The sequence below is a fragment of the Anser brachyrhynchus genome (assembly GCF_964034855.1).
Source record: "Anser brachyrhynchus genome assembly, chromosome: 24".
NCBI lineage: Eukaryota > Metazoa > Chordata > Aves > Anseriformes > Anatidae > Anser > Anser brachyrhynchus.
The window spans coordinates 1,137,918-1,157,215 of record NC_137717.1 but is presented as its reverse complement, the minus strand read 5'-3'; the positions used below and the strand labels follow the sequence as shown (position 1 = coordinate 1,157,215).

Here is a 19,298-nt window from a genome sequence, read left to right as displayed (position 1 = left end):
AGCGCGCCCCGCGCGGGGCTCTCTGCGGCCTCCCCCGAACTACAACTCCCGGCGTGCCCCGAGCCCTCCCCCTCAGCAGCCCTCCCGCAGCCCCCCGTAGCCCCACAGAGGTCTCGGGCCCGGCCCGCCCCCGGCCCGGCGGCGGCCGTTGTTCAGTCAGCAGCACAGCCCCGGGTGTGCCCGCCTCACAGCCGTTACACGCCTCACGTACCGCTTTCTGTGCGGCCCCCGTAGACAAATCCCTACCCCTATGTGATATAAAAAAATACAGAGATTTGGATTCTTTTCCTGAAGTAAACGTACATGATGTGACTGGGGTAAACCCCAAACTGAGGCGCGGTGCCGCCGCAGTCAGCACCACACACAGCCCTTAAACCATGCCCCCCAGCCCAGGTCAGAAAAAAAAGAGAAAATCCAGAACTCAGAACACAATTTTTCTCACAGGAGAAAAAAAAAAGCTTTCAAGTAAAGATGAGGATGGGTTTCACCATTTCAACAGTTCTGTGACTCCAAGCAGTAGCAATGCAAACAAAGCCTGTGCAGCGGCAGCTGTGCTTCCTCTCAGAAACCACCCCAGCATCCCGCCCTCTTCAGGTACCAGCTTTGGGGTCGTGGTGCTTTTCTCCTTGTAAATGCTACTAGCAGTTCGTCGGGAACAAGAAAATCTAGGCCAAGGGAAGAATCCTTCCCCCAGAAAACTCTTCCCAGGAGGGGGAGAACGTCCCGCTTCTTTGTCCATTTACAGCATGTATCAGGGGAACTTGGCCCAGCTCTGTCAGGACTGTCCACTGAAGGAGGGTCGCAGAAAGGCCAGGGCTAAACTTTGCTCTTGGCAAATTAGAGTCTTTAATAAGAGTAATATGTGCAAAAAATTAAATAGATCAACCCAGGTTTCCAGAATTATTGTTGTCAGAATGCTTACTTTCTATTTGTGTTCTTACCCAACCCAATGCTGAAATCTCAATTAAGTACCCGAGGTAAGAAGTGACATTTGGGAGAGATCACCACAAAGAAAAAAACCCCAAGAGGTACAATCTGTTACCTCAGTGTTCTTCCTCCACCCAGATGCCTGCATTAAAGACACGTATGCAGCAGCAAAAAGAAAAAATGTGCAAGACATCCCCTCCTTTCCATGAGGACAAAGCACTGTTTCTAGTTGTTTGAAGGAAGAATTGTTTCCTAACAGGTGGAGTGGGTGTTCAGCCTTCCATTTGCAAGGAGGAATGGGACAATCAGCTGCTCCCAGTTGCTTTCTGGCAAGTTTGTGGTGTTGTGGTTTTTTTTTTTCCCCCAGACACATTATAGCTGGAAACCTTCCATGGGGGCTTCAGCTTGCTGGAAGATGAATTGCTGCTGGTTCTCATCTACCTGGGGAGCTAGGGTGGAGTCATCCTCTACTCCAAAATAGTGCTCAATCAGGTCAAAGGCCTTCTGGTAGATCTCTTGGTTCTCATGGCTCTGCAGGAACTCTATCTTATCCAAGCCTTAGAGAAGAAAAAGTGAAATGCAATGAAACAAGGAGGTCCTATTGTTCACGCTGTCCCAAATCCATCCTCCACCCTTCCCTCTATTCACTGCAAGACCCTTGTCTGTGTTAGAATAGCATTTTGTGAGCAGCACTAGCAGCTAAAGCTAACTATTCCTGTTTCTCTAGAGTTGCTTGTGGATTTAATCTGTACCGGAAAGCATTAATGCCTTTCCAATTGTAGGTTTAGCTGATACAGCTAAAGCAGACAGTCTCCAGCAGAGAGCTGCGAGCACAAAACTGATCATCAATGAAATTAATATCACTGTCTGTGAAAAGTTTGGCAGTTGCAGGGGGAAGGAGGTAGGGCCTGTCCCAGTAATCTCCAGCAGAAGGGCAGCAACAGCTTTAGCTGTCCCAATTAAATCCACTGCTGAACAGGATGCATCCAAGCATTACGTATTCAAGAATTTCAAGAATTATTCTTACTGGGACACACGATGTAACAGTGAGAGGGCAAAAAAGACACTGGCAGTATACAGGGCATTTCAGACCAAAATAGGAACTGTTCCTCAGAGCATTAGGAGCAGGACAAGAAACACCAAATTAGGCCTCTCCAGGGAAAAGCTACGTCTCTCTGGATTTCCATCACACAACTGCAGCAAGAAGTGTCACGGACTTCTTACTTAGCTCAGCTTATTTTGATTAATATTCCCAACAATGCGAGCCACAATTATCCAGTTGGCATCCAGCTCTAAGAAACCCAGGTAAGTGTGATAGTTCTTGCTTCCTAGTGTTTTGTCTTACGCTGTATCGTTAAGACTCTAAAAAAAGACAGCATGATCTATTATTGGAGCAAATACTGACTAATTTAGAATATACCAAATCCCTTCACTAGTCGGAAAAGCAACCAAAAACCACTTAGCATCAGACCTTTCAATATAATCTGTTGTTTTCAAAGACCACCAACCACAACCTACCATACGCCTCTTCAATCAAGCTACAGTAAGGGTTGATGCCTGTCCCACTCTGGTTGGCTTCTTGCTCTCCAAGCCTCAGTATGTTCTCCAGGCCATTCAGCGCCACCTGAACAATCTTGGAGTCCATGACAGTCAGCAGGTCACAGAGAGGCTTGATGCAACCCAAATTTACCAGGTATCTAGAGAGAGCACCAAGAACATAGATTCACTTTCAGGATAGCTAGCATCCCCTTTGCTCAGTTATAAAGAACAGGAGAAGTGAGTCAAGCTAAAATATATTGCTTTATTTTAAGGTAAGATTTCTATTTTGCAAGGCTAATTTTTAGCTACTTATTTGCATTTGTATACAACCCCTCCCCTTTTTTTAAAATAAAATTTCTTGAAATGCAGGTGCTATTCAAATTAGATCCACACTGTATTTTAATCTGTCATCAAGTTTGGACATTTAGCCTAGTCTAAGCTATGTAAATGGGATGGGAGGGAGTAGTTTGGACTGGCTTATCCTTAATTCAGAAGGAAACTACAATTTACAGCACAGCATGTGATCTGTATAGCTTGGCCTGTGTCTCAGGTACTCTCCCTGAGGTTCTCCAAATGAGTCCCTTGTTACTTGTTCTTGCAGTTCCCATAAAGACGAAGCTACCATACATTCAGATTTCCCTTAAGAGGAGCCACAGCGGGTACCTGATCTGTTCAGGAGTTCCTCCTGACGTTGCATTTGTAATTGCCCATGCTGCTTCTTTCCTCGTACGGAATTCTGCTTTCTGCAAGATTTCTATCAGTACCGGGAAAATGTTTGCATCTATGACTGCCTGGGGAGAGAGAATAGTAAGTGTTTGAATTGACAACACGGTTTCTAAAGAGGCTATTAAGAAACCTGAACAAAATCTCTACTTCCATTTTCCAATTCAGAAAGAACTTTCCAAGCTATTCCCCTCAGTGATTCCTCCATTTCATTCTTCAGCCAGATCCTAGTAATGCAAGATATTCAATTCTGTAACTAGCACAGTAGATCTTTATTATTACATCAATACTGTAGGAATGCTTTCATCATTTATCTGCCTTTGTACACAGGTCATTGAAAGGATAATTAAAACTCAACAAGCTACAGCTTTTCAAAGGGGCATTTCTAATTGCATATAGAGAAACTGGGGCCATGTCTCTCATTACTCCAATGATCCAACCTGTGGGACTCATTTCAGCCCAGTCTTTGTAGGTACAGTTAGCACATTTTTTTTTTTTTTAAAGCTTTTGTTTGGCAGATGGCTAGGTGCAGAAGTCTGCAAATAACTTCCAAATAAAGGATATGGAAAAAACAGCCTCAAGGCATCAGATATGAAAAAAATGCAAGTTCTTAATGCTGAGCTTGGAATCTAGGATTTTTACAAGTGTACTAGAGAAGACTCAATGCTGTACCTGTATTTGTGCTCTGTTTCCTGCTGTGATGTTAGATATAGTCCAGCAGGCTTCTTTCCTGATTGACTCCTTGGGACTACTTAATAAGTGAAGGAGACATGGCAAGGCTGAACAGTTCAGAATCACCTTTAGAGAAAGAAAGCAGCAGTTAGATCACCAGTATCAGGCAGAAAGCTAAGTGCTTTCAATTTTCACACCGTGAATATGCTGTATGGGCACTGCAATTCCCTCCCTGACCTTTTAGAGAAGAGGGGAGCAATGGCACTTCTACATTATGTAGTAAAGAAAGGTATTCCACCCCACCTCCCATATAACCCAAAAACAGAGTTTGAGTTTTTGAAATTGCACTATAAATACACACTTCAGAGTAGCAAAAAAAAAAAAGAGAAACGCAAATTGTGCACCTTGATCCTAAGAAAACTTGCTGCAGACATACAAGACCATACTTCCCAATTTCCATACATATTATTAAGAGCTGTATTCCTCTTTAGCTGCACCTGTAAAACATTCCTATCCCCCTCACCTGGGTCTGGATGTCGTCTCCTGTCACGATGTTGCCAACCGCTCGCAAAGCTGGGGAGGCCACTTTGTAGTCATTGTGCCTGCAGGAAAGATGGTGCAAGGACAACAAATACATCACTGCACTTGGATATTTAGGCAATCCTCCCCCCAGTCTCCCATCTGCATTACTTAGTATTCCATTCCCTAGCATACAGTCTCAGTCCAAACCTCCGTTCAGTAAGTTCTCCTTGGTGTACAGCATTAACTAGCACTCCAGCACTAGAAAATGCTCTGGCTCTCTCAGAAAGAAGAGGCCAATAACCTACAGCTCCCACCCTGCTTCAGACCCTTTCGTAACTGCCCCAGCAGAGCTGGTTACGGCAGTGCCTGGATCCTGCCCCCACAAGGTGGGGAGCGCTCTGACAATTTGGGTATGAACTGCTGCCCAGTCTCACCAGGCTGAAGCAGTGAGGCAAGATACTTACATTAACAGCTCCACCAGTCGCCGACACACCCCCGAGTCAATAACTGCTTGAATTTTCTCATTGGGGCCATCTGATAAATAGGAAAGAGCCCAGCATGCATCTGCCAGCAAGTCAGAGTCACTGTTGAATAATAGCCGGGACAACACTGGCAGGCAGGGAGATACCTACAACAACAGCCACCACCCCACATTAGTCACAGCCTGTCAAGGACCACCACATTTGCATACCAACACCACACGGCCACGCTGACTGACAAGATAACAATATTGAATGTCCACAGCTTCCTTCCCCAAAGTCAGCAGCTTCCTTGCTGGCTTACATACCTCGTAATCACGGTTTAAAGTTACCTCAACAGCTTTACTACTAAACTAAAACTACATCCCTTCCTCTTGGACCAAGTGCAGACTCCTGAGACAAGTGCTACCATGCACGCTGCAGTTTGGAAGCTCCTTACATTTCTTATGCAAGAGCGCTGCTCCATTTCTTGTTCTCACTAACCCTAAAAAGCTCAGTATTCAGAACAGCCACAGTTACACTTCCAAGTGCTTCAAGTATTTGTTTTTATATTTACACTGAATTTAGATTTCACCCCTCACTGCAGGCTTCCCAGCTTTGATAAGCAAGCTTTCATTTTAAAAACACAAAACAACAACACACTGATCTAAAACCAGTTTCAGATTTACCAAACAAAAAAGGATGAGACAGATCTGAACGACCAGCAGAACCTTCTGTTAGTGCCACTGGCATACCAGGGAAGGGCAAGAAGAAAGCTACCGCAGCTGTAGTGTAGCTACAGAGGTCCTGTTCTGTAAAATCTGGATGCCTCAATTTCAAAGTTGCAGGCTTCCAGCATGCACAACAAAAGAATTCAGGGTAGCCCAGAGTATGTGCTACTTACACAGAAGTCTGGGTTTGCCCCTTACTCGAGGGGCTAAGCTGATGGGCTGCCAACAGAGCCATGCAGCGAGGTTGGCAGAATATTAAACAGGCACTCGAAAATCTGCTGAACAGTAAGATCCACCTCAGCAGGAAGAACCTCACCCTATTCCCTCCCAGAACATCTTACAGAAGTCCAACGGCCAAAAATAATTTAGACAAACATCTTGGCTGGGTGTCTCCCCATCACATCTGCCAACAAGGCACTTACTCTCACCTTATCGAATTCAGGTGGCGGACTCTTTCCTCTGCATAAGTTCGACAAGGCCCAGACAGCATTTCGTGTCATTGTCAACCTGGTGGACTTTGTAAGGAGCCTAAAGAGACAATTACCACGCATTATCCTTGGTGTAGAACATAAGTTGCTGGAAACCAGCAAAGGAATAAAAAAAAATAATTGTACAACTGTAAGGAAGTCAAACCACTATTCCACTTGCTGTGGCTCAAGCCATGCTCTTTGTCACTTGAGCCTCTCAATGAGCAAGAGGAGTGAAACGCACCTACTTCTAGAACAAGCAGCTATTTTCCTAACACTACAGTGACATGGAACAAGCAAGCTCCATGCTAGACAAGTTGCAGAAAGAAGTGTAAGTTAGTCAAATGCAGTTCCAAGATCAAATTCAGCCCAGACACTCGCACCAGAGGTGAGATGGCCTCTCAGTGACCAGCTGACAAACTGCTGTCTCTACTCTGCAGTGGGGACAGTAAGGGGGCTGAGGAAGGCTTCGGTCAGTTATTGCTGAGAGAGGGGACTGACAGGAGGACCAGTATAGCAAACCAGGTCATTTGTGACAAAGCATCAGTTTGCCAAGGACAGGATACAGTAAACAATCGCTTCCAAAGCAGCGAGTGGTACTGGAGAGCACACTCTTGACAGACAGATCTTCTGACTGTGGTGGGATGTACCGCACCAGAGAGCTGAGAGGCAAGGTGGTGTGCAGAGACCTGCTTCCCTTTCCTCAGTCCTAGAGAAGCCCACTCAGACAAGCACCTGAAATCCACAGCATAAGCACAAGAACAGGCATTTGGAGGGACACAGTGAAACAGCAAGGCCTATGACTTCAGAGAGGCAAGCACACTGCAACAGCACCCGCTGCAGATTCAGAGCAGTGTAAAGGTTTGTGAGAAGGCATGTTATCTACCAAGTCCCACTAGTTATCAGATACTTGTCTGAGCTGCCAGTTTATCATCTGGTACCAATGGTTTGATTCCCATCAACACACATTGCTAGGGAATCTATTCATCCAGCTCGAATATTGCTCTGCTGCAGTACAGTGGGACTTCACAAAGTGTATTGGCAAGTATTCATGGCTACTCACATTAACAAGGGAGGAAGAATAGCGCAGTTAAGGACATAATCTCTACACACAGAGCTGTCTCCAGCAATGTTCCCCAATGCCCAGACAGCCTGAAAGGAAACAGCAACAGTTTTAGCATTCACGCAGTTTCCAAACAGAGGAAGAAAAGGGTAGTGTGCTAAGAAAGCATTTTCCTGTAACTCCAGGTAACAGACACTTCAGTTTGTGGTCTGAAGCTAGCTCTGAGACTAGTCACTTATTTTAAACATTGTATTTTAACTGTGTGCGATCCGCTGTGGTTCTTTCCCTAACCCCAAAGTAAGAAGTGAACCTTACCTGTTCTTGAACATCCTCAAAGTCAGAGTTTAACAGCTCTATAAAGATAGGAACTGCCCCGGCCTCAATTACTATTTTTGTTTGTTGGGAAGTTCCTGACGCAATATTCGTCAGTGCCCACGCTGCTTCAAACTGAAACAAGTAGAAATGACAGAAGCGTGAATAAAATAACCCTGTTGTAGCAAGGTATTTGCTATTAAATTTCAGCCAGAATTCTTTCATCTTCTCTTAAAACACTTGAGAGAAAGCATTCCCCAACAAAACACCTCAATACCCTTAAGAAAAAGATTTTTCTTGAACAGTAAGAAAAACCCACACCTGCCTTCTCATAGGCTCAGCTTAACGGGTGAAGACATTTACCTCTACAACCACTTTCCTGTACGAAAGTGGAGAGGCATACCCCAGAAATACATGGAACAGGAAGCTTTATCTACTCAGTGCAAGCAGTTCTAGCCCACCCTCTCATCTGGCTAACACTACAAAGATGCCTCATGATACATGGCCCTGGGCCAGAGGGAAGATAGAAAATTATGAAGGCAGCCATCAGCTCTGAGATCCAACTCCATGTATGGAAGTATCTTTAACTCCTACAAGATAACTATAGTTATTACCAAGCTGGAAGGAATCTCAAAAAGCCATCTAGTCCATCCCTCTGCCCCACGGCAGGGTCAGTACTACCTATGTCACTTCTAACAGCCACTTAGCCTGTTCTTAAAAGCCTCCAATAATGGAGGTTTTTCCTTACACAATTGCTCCCTACACGCTTACTCTGTGGCTCCACTAGCTTCCAGCAGCAACATCAGACACAGGAATGATAAATTCCCCTCTGCTGCAATTGAAATACAGTTTTTCATTATTTTTGCCAGTATTCTTCCAAGGACTGAATTTATAGCAATCTATAACTTTTCTGTTGCCCCTTTCCAAGCATTAAAGCTATCTTTATCTTCTCCCATACATCATACAACCTGCATCTTTTGGGTTCAAGACCACTTTTCTCTAATAGCACCAGCGGGTTCATGCTGCTCAGCTGCAAAGATTTAACAGCTACAAGCCAGGAAGAATTCCTAACAGTCTGCTTTACCTGTAGCGTGCAATTTTCACTTCTTTTCAGGAATTCAACAAATCTGTCCACCACTCCTTGAGTGTTTATCACTTCATCTATTGGAGGATTTGGCTCTGAAATAGCAACGCAGTGTCAAAATAGTATATAACTCTAATACAAGGCAATAACAAGCATGAGCTATTATTGACCTGAATGGTTTCAAGCTGTACTGAACTTGGCAGGACAACTCCTCAGAATCACTTTCAGTAAGATTTATTCAATTATAAATAGTTAGTAAATTTACTAGATTATCAGGTTTCTAGATCACAGCCTTCCCCAAACTCAAAGCTGGAAAAACTTCTGTAAAACACTTCAAGTGCACAAATACTCCTGAAATAAAGCCTATGTCAGACCCTTGGGCAGGGACGAGTGACTCTTACCTTTGGAAAGTAGCTTCCTGAATTTCTGTGTGGTTGCTAGCTGTAGGTCAGGGTCATCTGAAAAAAGCATCTCTACCATCTCTCTTGTGATCACTCCCTCCTGAAAGGATGCAAAGGAGACAGAACAACAGTTCCATGTCACATTAAGCTTATTTAAGGTATCACAGTCCAGACAGCCTACCACAATTTTGTGCTTGCTATTAATCCAAAGATGCACTGTCTGAGATTATAGCACGCTATTTGCTTCCTGGCAGACTTCTCCAGTTTGTTGTAGTAGTACTAGCAACATTCTCCGAACCAGGGAAAAACAAACAGGTTGTGGTTTATCAGTGTTATGCAGTCCACAGCATTAAATCTATCTGAAGGCATGATTGCAACAAGGAGAGGCACCTTACCCCACATGTTGTAGAACTAACATAGGAATCCACGAGGAGGCTGTCAAACATGGAGGCATCTTCACTGATCAGTTCCACATTTCTTCTTTTAAAGAGCTGACAGGGAACAAAACATGGGAGTCATTATTAGAAAGCAATGATTAACAGTCATCGTAAGTAGACATTCTTGTTCCCCAAACAAGATACCATCAGCTATAGATGAAGCATAACCTGAATAGAAAAGTAGTCATTAATAACAGCTCTGCACACTGAAGACTAGCTTGGCATCCAAACCCTGATAATAAAACATGCTAAGTCTTGCTCTCAGATATGCAAAGGCCCAAGTCACTAAAGCACTGGTATAGGCAAGCGCAGAATTTGGCCTAACAAGTTAGGGAAAACAGGGAGAAGGCAGCTTGTAGATGATGCAATCATTTAGTCTGAGCCACGCATATCACCTGAGAATCACCTTTCACTTTCACAGACCTCCCAGCAAAAAAAAAAAAAAATACAGCTCAGAGTTAAGAAATGCACGCAGCCCACACTTTCACTTATTCTCCCTGCTTCTTGATGAAGCAACTCCATTCACTAATTAATAACAAAAATTAAAAACAAGGATCTGTGAACAAAAACCTTCAGTACCGTAAAGACAAAGTGCTTGGAGAGCCCTTGGTATGAGCGACACTCTGTACTAGGTACAAAGGAAAAGCAAAGCAAGATCTCAGAACAGGAAAAATAAGAGGACTGCCAACAAACCTTAATGCACAGATCCTTGAAGATTCCCGTTTGGCAGCAGCACAATCTTGGTTGTGTTAAGGCTGTACACAAGCTAGTCAAGATGAGAGTTACCTGTTGCTCTCGTTTCTGTTTGCGCAGTTGAATTCCTTCCTCTTCTCTTCTCCGACGCATTTCCTCAGGATTTAGGGCTTTGTTCTTGTAACTCTTCATTCGATAGTTATCCTTTCCAGGACTCGCCATGGTTTCTGTGAAGAGGAAAAAAAGGCCTCAGATTTCTGGTCACTCTCTGCTCCTTTACCAGTGTATCATTTTCAACAAGAATGTCGGTGCACATCAAAAAGCAAAGAACAGCCAGATTAAATAGCCTTTTAATGTAAAAAGCAAGAGCTGGTCTCTTACACACTGAAGTAAAAGCTTCAAGCTGGAATACGATCCTGAGATTAGTTCAGGTGATGCGTTGTTGTGGCAAGAATGTTGTTAAGTTTGTAGGAAGCAGAGTAGATTTACTGTTCTGAAAGGAACCTGGATCCAACGTCACAACGTTGAAGCACGTTACCCATACAAAAGGCTTCTCCTCCAAGAGCTTCACTGTCCTCAGGAGGTGTGTAACTAAGTTCTGGCTTGGTATTAGCAGAACTTATTCCCCTTGTACCATCAGGGAATAATCCACACCTCGACATTCCTTTCCCCCCAACATCTGCTGAAGGCCGTTCTGATTGTCGGTCAGTGACTGCATCAACTTCAGCATTTCGGAGCAGCCTGTGGAAGTACCAAACCACATCTGCGTGGCAAAAACCCAACAGAGCTCACAATAAACTGCAGCCTTGATTTTACAACTCCACTAAAAACACCGCAAAGAGACAAGCTGCACATATCACGGGCCATGTTTGCCCTGCCAGCTTACTGCAAGCGTTCAGTACCTGACCTACTTATTTTGCTGCTTCATCTCTGACTAACGCAGTACTTCAAACCTGATTACTTGTGTATTTGCCTCCCAGTCAGGGAAGTGACACTCCACTATTTGGCGCAGTAAAAACAACCAGGGCCAAGCAGTAGCCTGAGCACAGCAGGATATCAATTCCTCAGCTGCACCCAGCTACAACCCCCTGCTTCGACCACATCAACTCCTTTCGTCATCTTCCCAAACGCTCCCTTTCTCCCGTTTATCAGACAGATCGCTTGGCCTCACGTCTGCGCGCTTCCCAGGACAGGGAGGAAGCAGTGATAATGCAGAGCAGCGACCTGCCCGTTAGCCCTGAGACCAGACGACAATTCCCTGGCAGTCTGCTGGACACCAGTATCTGTGTTTTGTCCACCTGCCCCTAGCAGCTGGAAGAAGCACCCTGTGAAAGTCGGCAGCTATCTCCTCATACCTCCTCCTTCAACCTTTAAGTGCTCCTCAGGCACGTTGCTTACAGAAAGCCCACGTCTGACTTATCAGCTGCCTCCAGCCACTCTGGAAGCCCTCCAAGATCAGCTAGAGAAGTTTCAGACCTTACTGCCCTCCTGCTAGCAGGGCCCACAGCCGAGCCAAAGACAGGCAGGTACAGTGTACAGATATCCAGCAGCTCACTGCTATGGAAAGAGGAAACAACCAGAAGAGTTCACGTTAACATGAGGAAAAAAAATACTTTCAGTTATAGGATTTCAAGACAATACCTAGAGACATTAGAGAGTCACACTCCTCCTCGCAGTATCTGCTTTCTGAGAGGGCATTCCCTTCCCTGGCCAAATCAGCAAGGACATTCTTGTGAACGGCAACAGACAAACACCACCAAAAAAATCAAGTTCCTCTGGTCACTTACACTGCAACAAACACCCATGCCGCTGGCAAACAGTCCTGAGCCCGTTCTGAAGCTCAGCTGACCCCAGAGACATGCCAAGGCTTGAGGAGGTGTAGCACAGCGGGCTGTGAGTTTTTTGGCACCTCTGAGGCTGAGAAGAAACCACCAGCTCTTCATCAATAAGAAGCAGTATTCCAGTGCTGTATTAGAAAGCCCTTCAGTAGTTGTTTAGGGCACAGTAGTTCTACGAAAAAGGGACTGCATCGTACTTCAGCACCCCCAAGGAAAACACACAGAGCCCCCAGGGAGTGGAGGGCTGAAACAAGTCAGAGCAGGGCTCCTTTTTTCCTGAGCTCTCTTCTCGCAAGGAAGAGGTTCAGAGGAATAACTGGCATGCTTGTAAAGGCATTTGACACACCCACCTTGTCCTAGAGGACCACTGACGTAGCAAGGAAGCAGCCTGAAGCTCTCAGAAGCCAGGCCCCTGCTCCCCCTTGGCCATCCCCCTTCCTACAGGGCTGTATGCCAGGGTAGAGGGGAAAAATCTTTATTTTTGACCGAGTAGCAGCTATTTCAGGAGATAGAAGATCTTCCAACAAGGCGTCATCTACATACAGATTTTAGTTCAGGAATTAATTTCACCACTGCCATTCGTTCTGTAGGTGAAGCATCCATGTGACTACCCCAGCACTAACGGCCGATACGGGCACGTAAAGGAGTAACAGCTTAATTCAGAAAGATTACAACAGAATCCCTAACAGAGACAAATTTGCTACCTCCCTTCGGAAGGCAAAGTCCCCAGTTAAAAGGTAGTTTTTAAGAAAGGGAGGAAGAAAAAGTGATTAAGTGGCTTAGCAGTATGCCCAGGATTACCGGCCAGTTCGTCCCACAAATAGCTGAATGGCACGTGACAGTCGAGCTGCCCGGGGACTTGCACACCCCGGCAGCCTGGAGCTGGCTGTCAGTGCAGAGAGGGAAGTCGGCCAGGCAGCAAGGTCTCACGCCCTCGGTGTACGCTGTGCCGCGCAGCGTAAGGCTCCTGATTTCAGGAGCTTTGAGCACCACCCTGACACTGCAGGGAACCCCCACGGAGGCAGCCAGCCCCTGCAGGGTGACTTTCTGTGCCGGCTGTACCACCACACACCTCCGCACAACCGCCACTGGTCTTCTACTTTATTTCGCACACCTACGCCTCCTCAGGTCCTTTCTCTTGACTTTTTTCCAGTCCATCCTGTCCCAATACTTTGACGTGGGAATTCCAATTTGTTACCTCACCTCCCATTTCTATGGCAGCGACGTCACGGGTGCAAGATTCTGACTCTGTGGTGAGCTCAGCTGATGCTGTCAGCACCAGGCTGCAGCAAGCACGAACACGTGGAACAGAACTGACAGCAGGAGGCCAAGCACACACAAATTCTCTGCACAAAACATCTGGCTCATCCAGTATATCTGCAAGCCAGGCTTCGGCAGCGTTAACTATTAACTGAAATTCTACCCACACGGCGATCCCACTAAGTCAGGCCGGAGGGGCAGTCTGATTCCCTGACCAGGAAAAGCACTCATCCACAGTCATCTACGAGTGACGTGCAGACAACGCTCAAGCCACACGTTTTCACTTTGCAACTTAACGTAAATTGTCGCTCCGAGAACTTTCTGCTTTTATAGAAAAGCTCTTGACTAAGAGGCACTGGAAACCTAACTAGAGCACGTTTCTTTTAGCTGCTTGAAGTTTCAGCGGCCACCCAAACCTCCACAAAGCGCTAGGACAGTGCCTTGCGCTGTGCCTCTCCTAGGACAGTTTTCTTCTCTAACAACCAACCAGGCCCTGCCTTGTATCAAGATAGCATCAGCTCACACCCTGGAATTACAGAATCGTTCTGATGTTGTTCCAGGCACAAGTCCTGGGCTCCGGGCTTCCCCGCAGCGCCCCACGGAAGCGGGGCACTCAGGCTGCTTCCTCCTGCACCGCAGCGCTCAGCCCGCAGCCCGTCGGCAGCTCCCCCGAGCAGCCTGCAGCTGCCCCGGGTACCCCGTTCCCTGCACGGCAGCTACGATGTAAATGTAAATCAAAGACAGGCTTTATCAAGTTAATTCACTCTGGGAACGCTTCCAGGTGGTCTGCGAGCTGAGAATTCTCTTGCAGGAACTACAGGAACAAACTTAGGGGGCGAAGCTTAGCCGAACAATACCTTTTCAGTTCCCTGCGTAAAGGGAACCCCTTCGGGAGGCCGGAGAAGTTTGGCTCCTGCTGCAGGTTTGCTGGCAATGGTCGGCTTCAGTGAGGAGAAATCCTCGCGTTGTCACGTAAGCCAAAGAACGATAGAACGAAAGAATGCCACCCTCCTCCTTACCCTATATTGAATGATGAGAAAGTTTTTACCACGTAAATGAAAAAACAGGATGAAGGTTGGACTTTGAAGGCTCACCAGAGCCCTCAGGCCCCGCAGCCACCCATATAAAAGCCAACAAAGCCACAGCACTCGGCCAGAAAGGCAATTCCAGGGTCATTGCTACCACGCCAAGACTATAACGGCTTCTTAACGTTACTGAATCAGAAACCCAGCCTTGCTTCTTTCCAGCTGACGCTCTCCCCACTGCTCTGCCTTACAGAAGGGAACTGCTTCCAGCAGTTTTTCAGCTGCTGATTAGAGCCTCGGAGCTGAGTCACTGCAGGGGCTCGCACGTCTAAATCGGGACTTGTGCTGCTGAGTCAGACTGGAGGGAGAGAACAGAGGAACAGTTACACTCACAGATCTAACCAGGCTTTTCTTTAAGCCAAAACACCCTTTCACGAAGGTAATCTTTGTACGGTATCTATTACAGTCCTGTTGCTGGCCACAGGACATGTACCTAAGGCAACACCTGGCCAGCAAGGAGGGCTGACAGCCGCGTGTTTGGAGTTCAATACAGCAGCAGAATTACACAAGGGCAAATTAATGCATTTGATGAACTAAAAGCACTGATCTCGGTCAGTTGGCAGCCCCTTGGTACCTCTCAAAGCTAGCCCAACTGAGCAAGCAGCAGGCCAGAAAGGCCTCTTCCAGCCCAAGCCTTCCCTGCCACAGCATGAACTTGGTCACTTACAAGGAAAGAAAAATCCCTAAGCTCCACGAATCAGAGCAAAACACAATCGACGACCTAAAAAGTTGCATTTGACAACCTTGCTGCTTACATCCTTCGCATCTCTTCTCCCCAGCAGAAAGTTTCTCCAGCCCATAAACTCTCCTGAAAAGCCTGAGGAACCCCCTGCCACCTGCCTCCCTGCAGGCCCCGACCCCAGAAATCGGTGCAACGGCAACAAATGAAACAGCATTACGCATTCCTGAAGCGTCTCAAAACCTGAACCCTCTCTCCACCTAGCCAAGTATTAACCACCAATTTCTTTGTAAGCGTAGTGTGGCTCTGAAGACCACAGCTGATGTCTTGCAACTGTAACAGCAGTAACAGCCGAGGTTTGCTTGAAATAAGTTTGTACACCCTCTCTAAGTTTACTTGATAATTAGCAGTGCTTGTGTGAATTCTCTGTTTCCTGTCTTATTTGTGAAAGCTCCTGAAGTCTGAGAAGCAACAGAAACAGAAGTTCTTCTGAACCTCAGATACGTAATGCGTTATACGTCACTACAGGCATGTCTTTAGTCAATTCTTAAATGGATGTTTAAAGCACTTTCTTTACAACACAGCATAAAGGTTCTTGGCAACAGCAGCTACAGACACAGACCTAACTTCTTTAGAGGAGCGTGTCCAGGACAACTTAATGGTTTAGTTGAGAATGTAGAAAGCGAAGCCTAAATAATCGGTACTTCCTGAACACAAACCAAGTGAAGTTGGTTATGGTGAATATATACAAACAGTTGAATTATCAGTGTGCACCGCATGAAGAGGCAGCTCCAAACTGCTGGCAGACATGAGCCCAGGACAGGTTCCTACACCAAGCCTGTCATTTTATACTGAACCTGTCATTTTGATAGTTTTGTAGTGAAAAGCAAATTGGGAATAAAATCACTTCATCACTCAGAAGGTGACGGAGGGAAAAGGGAATCAAGGAGTTGTGCCTACAGGAAACACAACAACTACATAAGGAGTGCTGCCAAGCAAGCAGCAACTCGAGGCTTTTCCTCCACAGCCCTGGAGTGACCCAGCCGCCGCTAACCCTGGAGGAGAGGCCAAGTGCTGTGCTCTGTCACTCGCACAGGTCTGGCTTGCTCGTTTCATTCTCCTGCTTTTCTGTCCTCCTGCAGGTTCTCCGAGTGCCTGCTCCAAGCAAGCAGAGGCAGCAGTCTTGCAGAGCGGTCTCAAACACAGGCTGCTGCCACCCGGGTGCTTCTCCCGGAGTACACCGTGTGCTCACAGAGCACTTATCCACGCAGTTATTTGGCTGTCTGGTGCAGCAGTCGCCGTTGGCTCATTCCCGTCAGTTTTCGCTGCGAGAGCCAGGGCCGTGATATCACTGCAGGAATGTGCAACAGCCTCGCTGCTGCCTGCGGAGGGGGAGGGGAGCACAAAAATTCTCTTCGGAGGAATTAAGAGCCCTGCAGCATACTTGTCTTTCACCACGGTCAGCCCGAGATTAGGCCTCCCTCTGGCTGTCCGTGCCCGACGTAAGGAGAACTCGCTGTCCTTGAGCCTGGTTCTCTGAACACGAACTTCAACTCTACTTCCTCCTGACCTTTTCACCCCAAAAGTCTGGCGTTTGGCACCTATAAATCCCCTTCAGCCTGATTTACATGTCCCAAGACCTTCAGACTTCCTTAAGAGCGTATTGATGGTCTGAGAAGTATAACTCCCTCTCGCCTGAGGTCAGGGAGCCCTTTGTAACAGTTCCTAAAGCAAGGATCAACTCAAACTTGACCCACAAGAGATACAGGAGTCCTACAGCAGCCTGAAATAGAGTTGCAGAGAGCTACAAAATTCCAAAAAGCTCATCCCTCCCAGCACGTGCTTTTCTACGGAAACAAGCAGCATTGTGCTTTGATAAGCATGTTTATCTGGACTCCAAAAGTACAATAGCTTAAAAGTGAAAGGCTGGAGGAATTAGTACTTTCCCTATTACACCCACCACTTTGATGATCAAGCTCCCCTTTACAAAGTTCATGTTTGCTCTCCCGAACTCAAGCAAACAAAGCAAAATAGCCAAGTAACTAGTTAAATTCATCAGCCACAAGAGTTTTGTTGAGAGCCTAACGTTACTGCTGGATGGGCTGAGCAGCGCAGCAAAGACACGCGGACATTTGCAGTCTGCGCGGTGAATGAAGAAAGAACTGACGGGCGTTTCTAGGAGGTGAGACCAACGCTCTACAGCTGCCTACAAACCACAGCACCCCCGACCCACACCCTGCGAAGTATAGCAGCCTTCTGCCACAGTTTAGACCTATTAACCCAGAGCACTGAAAAAGCAGTCTTAGCTTATTTTAAAAGTTACTTTTAAAAAGTTTAAGTGGGAAGCGTTGAATGGCTGCTGTCAGAAACGTGTCCGCTTCAAGCTCCAACGAGAAACCACAAGGCAGAGGGGGGAAGGATGGGAAAGCTCCTTCGAATATCCTCAGCCACAGAAAGCGCACGCAGTTTCCAGACGTGCTCCAACAGGCCCAAGGACGTTTTTCTATTCAAAGTTGCCAGTCAAGGTTTTACATCAAGCTGCACATTAAGTTTCAGAAGCTGCTCTAGACGGGGAGGTGCTGCAGCCGGGGCAGCCGCAGACTCGCAGCCGCTCACTTCTGAGCCTCGCAGGAGGCAGCTGAAGATGGCACAGGAGCTCCTGACATCTTGGTCAGGCTGCCTCCCTCCATAAAGGGCATTTTTAAGACCTCTAAGGGCAACTCTGGTTAAAAGCTGCTGCAGTTGAAAATTGATAAGACCTTAATTTTTGCCTCAGAGACGAAGCTCACGTGGAACAGGCCTACCGCAGGCTTCGCTTCCCCGCTCACCTCACCCCTCCAAACCCCCCTCGCACCGTCAGGCCTCACGGAAGCGCCACGACCCCGAGCGGGGAGCTTCGGTCTCAGACCACGTCCAGGATGCCAGAAACCTCCTGGCACTGCGGGACCCGCGGAGGGGCAACGCTCAGCGGTTATTTGCTTGTAGCTAACGAGAGGGCTGCTCCTCCGGGCCCTGCAGCATCTCCAGCTTTATGCTGACAAACACAACCCCCCCCCGTACGCTCGCTGCCTGCAGGGTGTCCGGGAGCCGTTCCCTCATCCCGGTGACGGGGCGCGGGGACAGCCCCGGGGGCTCTCGGCGCTGCCGGGAGCGGCCGCCTGTGGCTGGGCTTTGAGGCCGGTTTAGCTGGGAACTGGGGAGATACTGGGGAGGATTTCCGTGAGGTGAGGCGACGAGCCGTGCTCTGCTGGGTCACGGGCAGGAACTGCCGGTCGGTCGGTCGGTCTGTCAGTCAGTCAGCCAGTCAGTCTGTTTGTCCGTCCGTCCGTCCGCAGGTCTGTCCCCGCCCGTCCCCCCGCAACCCGCCCCGGGTGAGGCCGAGCTCCGCGGCCCCGCACCGAGCCCCCCGACCGGCCCAGCCGCCGCCGCACCGGCTCCCCCCGCCCGGGAAAGGCCCCGCCGGGGCCGCGCTGGCTGAGCCCTGCCCGCAGCTCCCGGCCCGGTGAGGGGCACGGGCGGCCCCGGGCCGGGCCGCAGCCCCCGGCGGGCCGGCGTCCCCCCACCCGGTCCGGTCCGGTCCGGTCCCGTCCCGTCCCGCGCCGCCCTCACCCATCGCGGCTCCTGAGGCGGCAGCTCCCGGCGGCGGCCACAATATGGCGGGAGGGCGGCGGGGGGCGGGCGGCGAGCGGCGAACGGCGGCCGAGAGGAGCCAAACGGCCCCGCGCCGCGCGGCCCCGCCCCGGGGCGGGACGGGAGGAGGGACTCGCCCCGCCCCAACGGCGTCCCCTCAGCCATGGCCGCTCACGTTCTGGCCCCTCACATCCCCCCAGCCGCAGCCCCTCACGTCCCCTCATGTCCCCTCGCATCCCATCCCCTCAGGTCCCCTCATGGCTGTCCCCTCACATCCCCTCAGCTCCATCCCCTTACAACCCATCCCCTCAGCCCTGTCCCCTCATGTTCTGTCCCCTCATGTCCCCCCAGCCCCTCACATCCCCTCAGGTCCTCTCACATTCTGTCCCCTCACGCCTGTCCCCTCACATCCTCTCATACTCCATCCCCTCACATCCCCTCGGCCCCATCCCCTCACATCCCATCCCTTCAGCCCCTGTCCCCTCAGCCCTGTCCCCTAGCATCCCATCCCCTCACGTCCCTCCAGGTCCCGTCCCCTCAGCTCTCACCCCTCGTGTTCCCTCAGCCCTGTCCCCTCGCACCCTGCTGTCCCCCAGCCCCATCCTCCCACACCCCAAGCCCCGCCATGTCCCCACACCACCCTCAGCTGAGCCGGGGGCAGGCGGCTCCGGGGCCCCCAGGGGAGGCACTGAGGGGACACGGGCCCAATCCTCTCCACATGCAGCTCGGAGCAGGACAGCACGCACAGCAACGCTCTAAGATGTCCTTTCATTATAA

General features: G+C 48.6%; 1 protein-coding gene across 5 annotated transcripts; it reads right to left on the bottom strand.

Annotated features, from left to right (window-relative positions):
* Window positions 1–421: 421 nt before the first annotated feature.
* KPNA6 (karyopherin subunit alpha 6) lies at window positions 422–18,641 on the bottom strand. Of its 5 annotated transcripts, XM_080567086.1 has the most exons (15): window positions 13,985–15,788; window positions 10,411–10,770; window positions 10,123–10,256; window positions 9,295–9,390; window positions 8,900–8,999; window positions 8,499–8,593; window positions 7,418–7,549; window positions 7,103–7,191; window positions 6,001–6,100; window positions 4,848–5,011; window positions 4,385–4,463; window positions 3,862–3,987; window positions 3,130–3,257; window positions 2,446–2,624; window positions 422–1,484 (listed from the first exon to the last, which is right to left on the bottom strand). In XM_080567086.1, exons 3-15 carry the CDS (start codon window positions 10,249–10,251, stop codon window positions 1,300–1,302), a joined length of 1,602 nt encoding a protein of 533 aa, XP_080423212.1. In that variant the 5' UTR covers window positions 10,252–10,256; window positions 10,411–10,770; window positions 13,985–15,788; the 3' UTR covers window positions 422–1,299. The 5 variants fall into 5 exon arrangements, with proteins under 5 accessions (XP_080423212.1, XP_080423209.1, XP_080423211.1 ...); XM_080567083.1 differs by lacking the exons at window positions 10,411–10,770; window positions 13,985–15,788 and adding an exon at window positions 18,501–18,641 and having other exon boundaries at window positions 10,030–10,256; XM_080567085.1 differs by lacking the exons at window positions 10,411–10,770; window positions 13,985–15,788 and adding an exon at window positions 18,501–18,638.
* Between the last annotated feature and the right edge of the window lie 657 nt (window positions 18,642–19,298).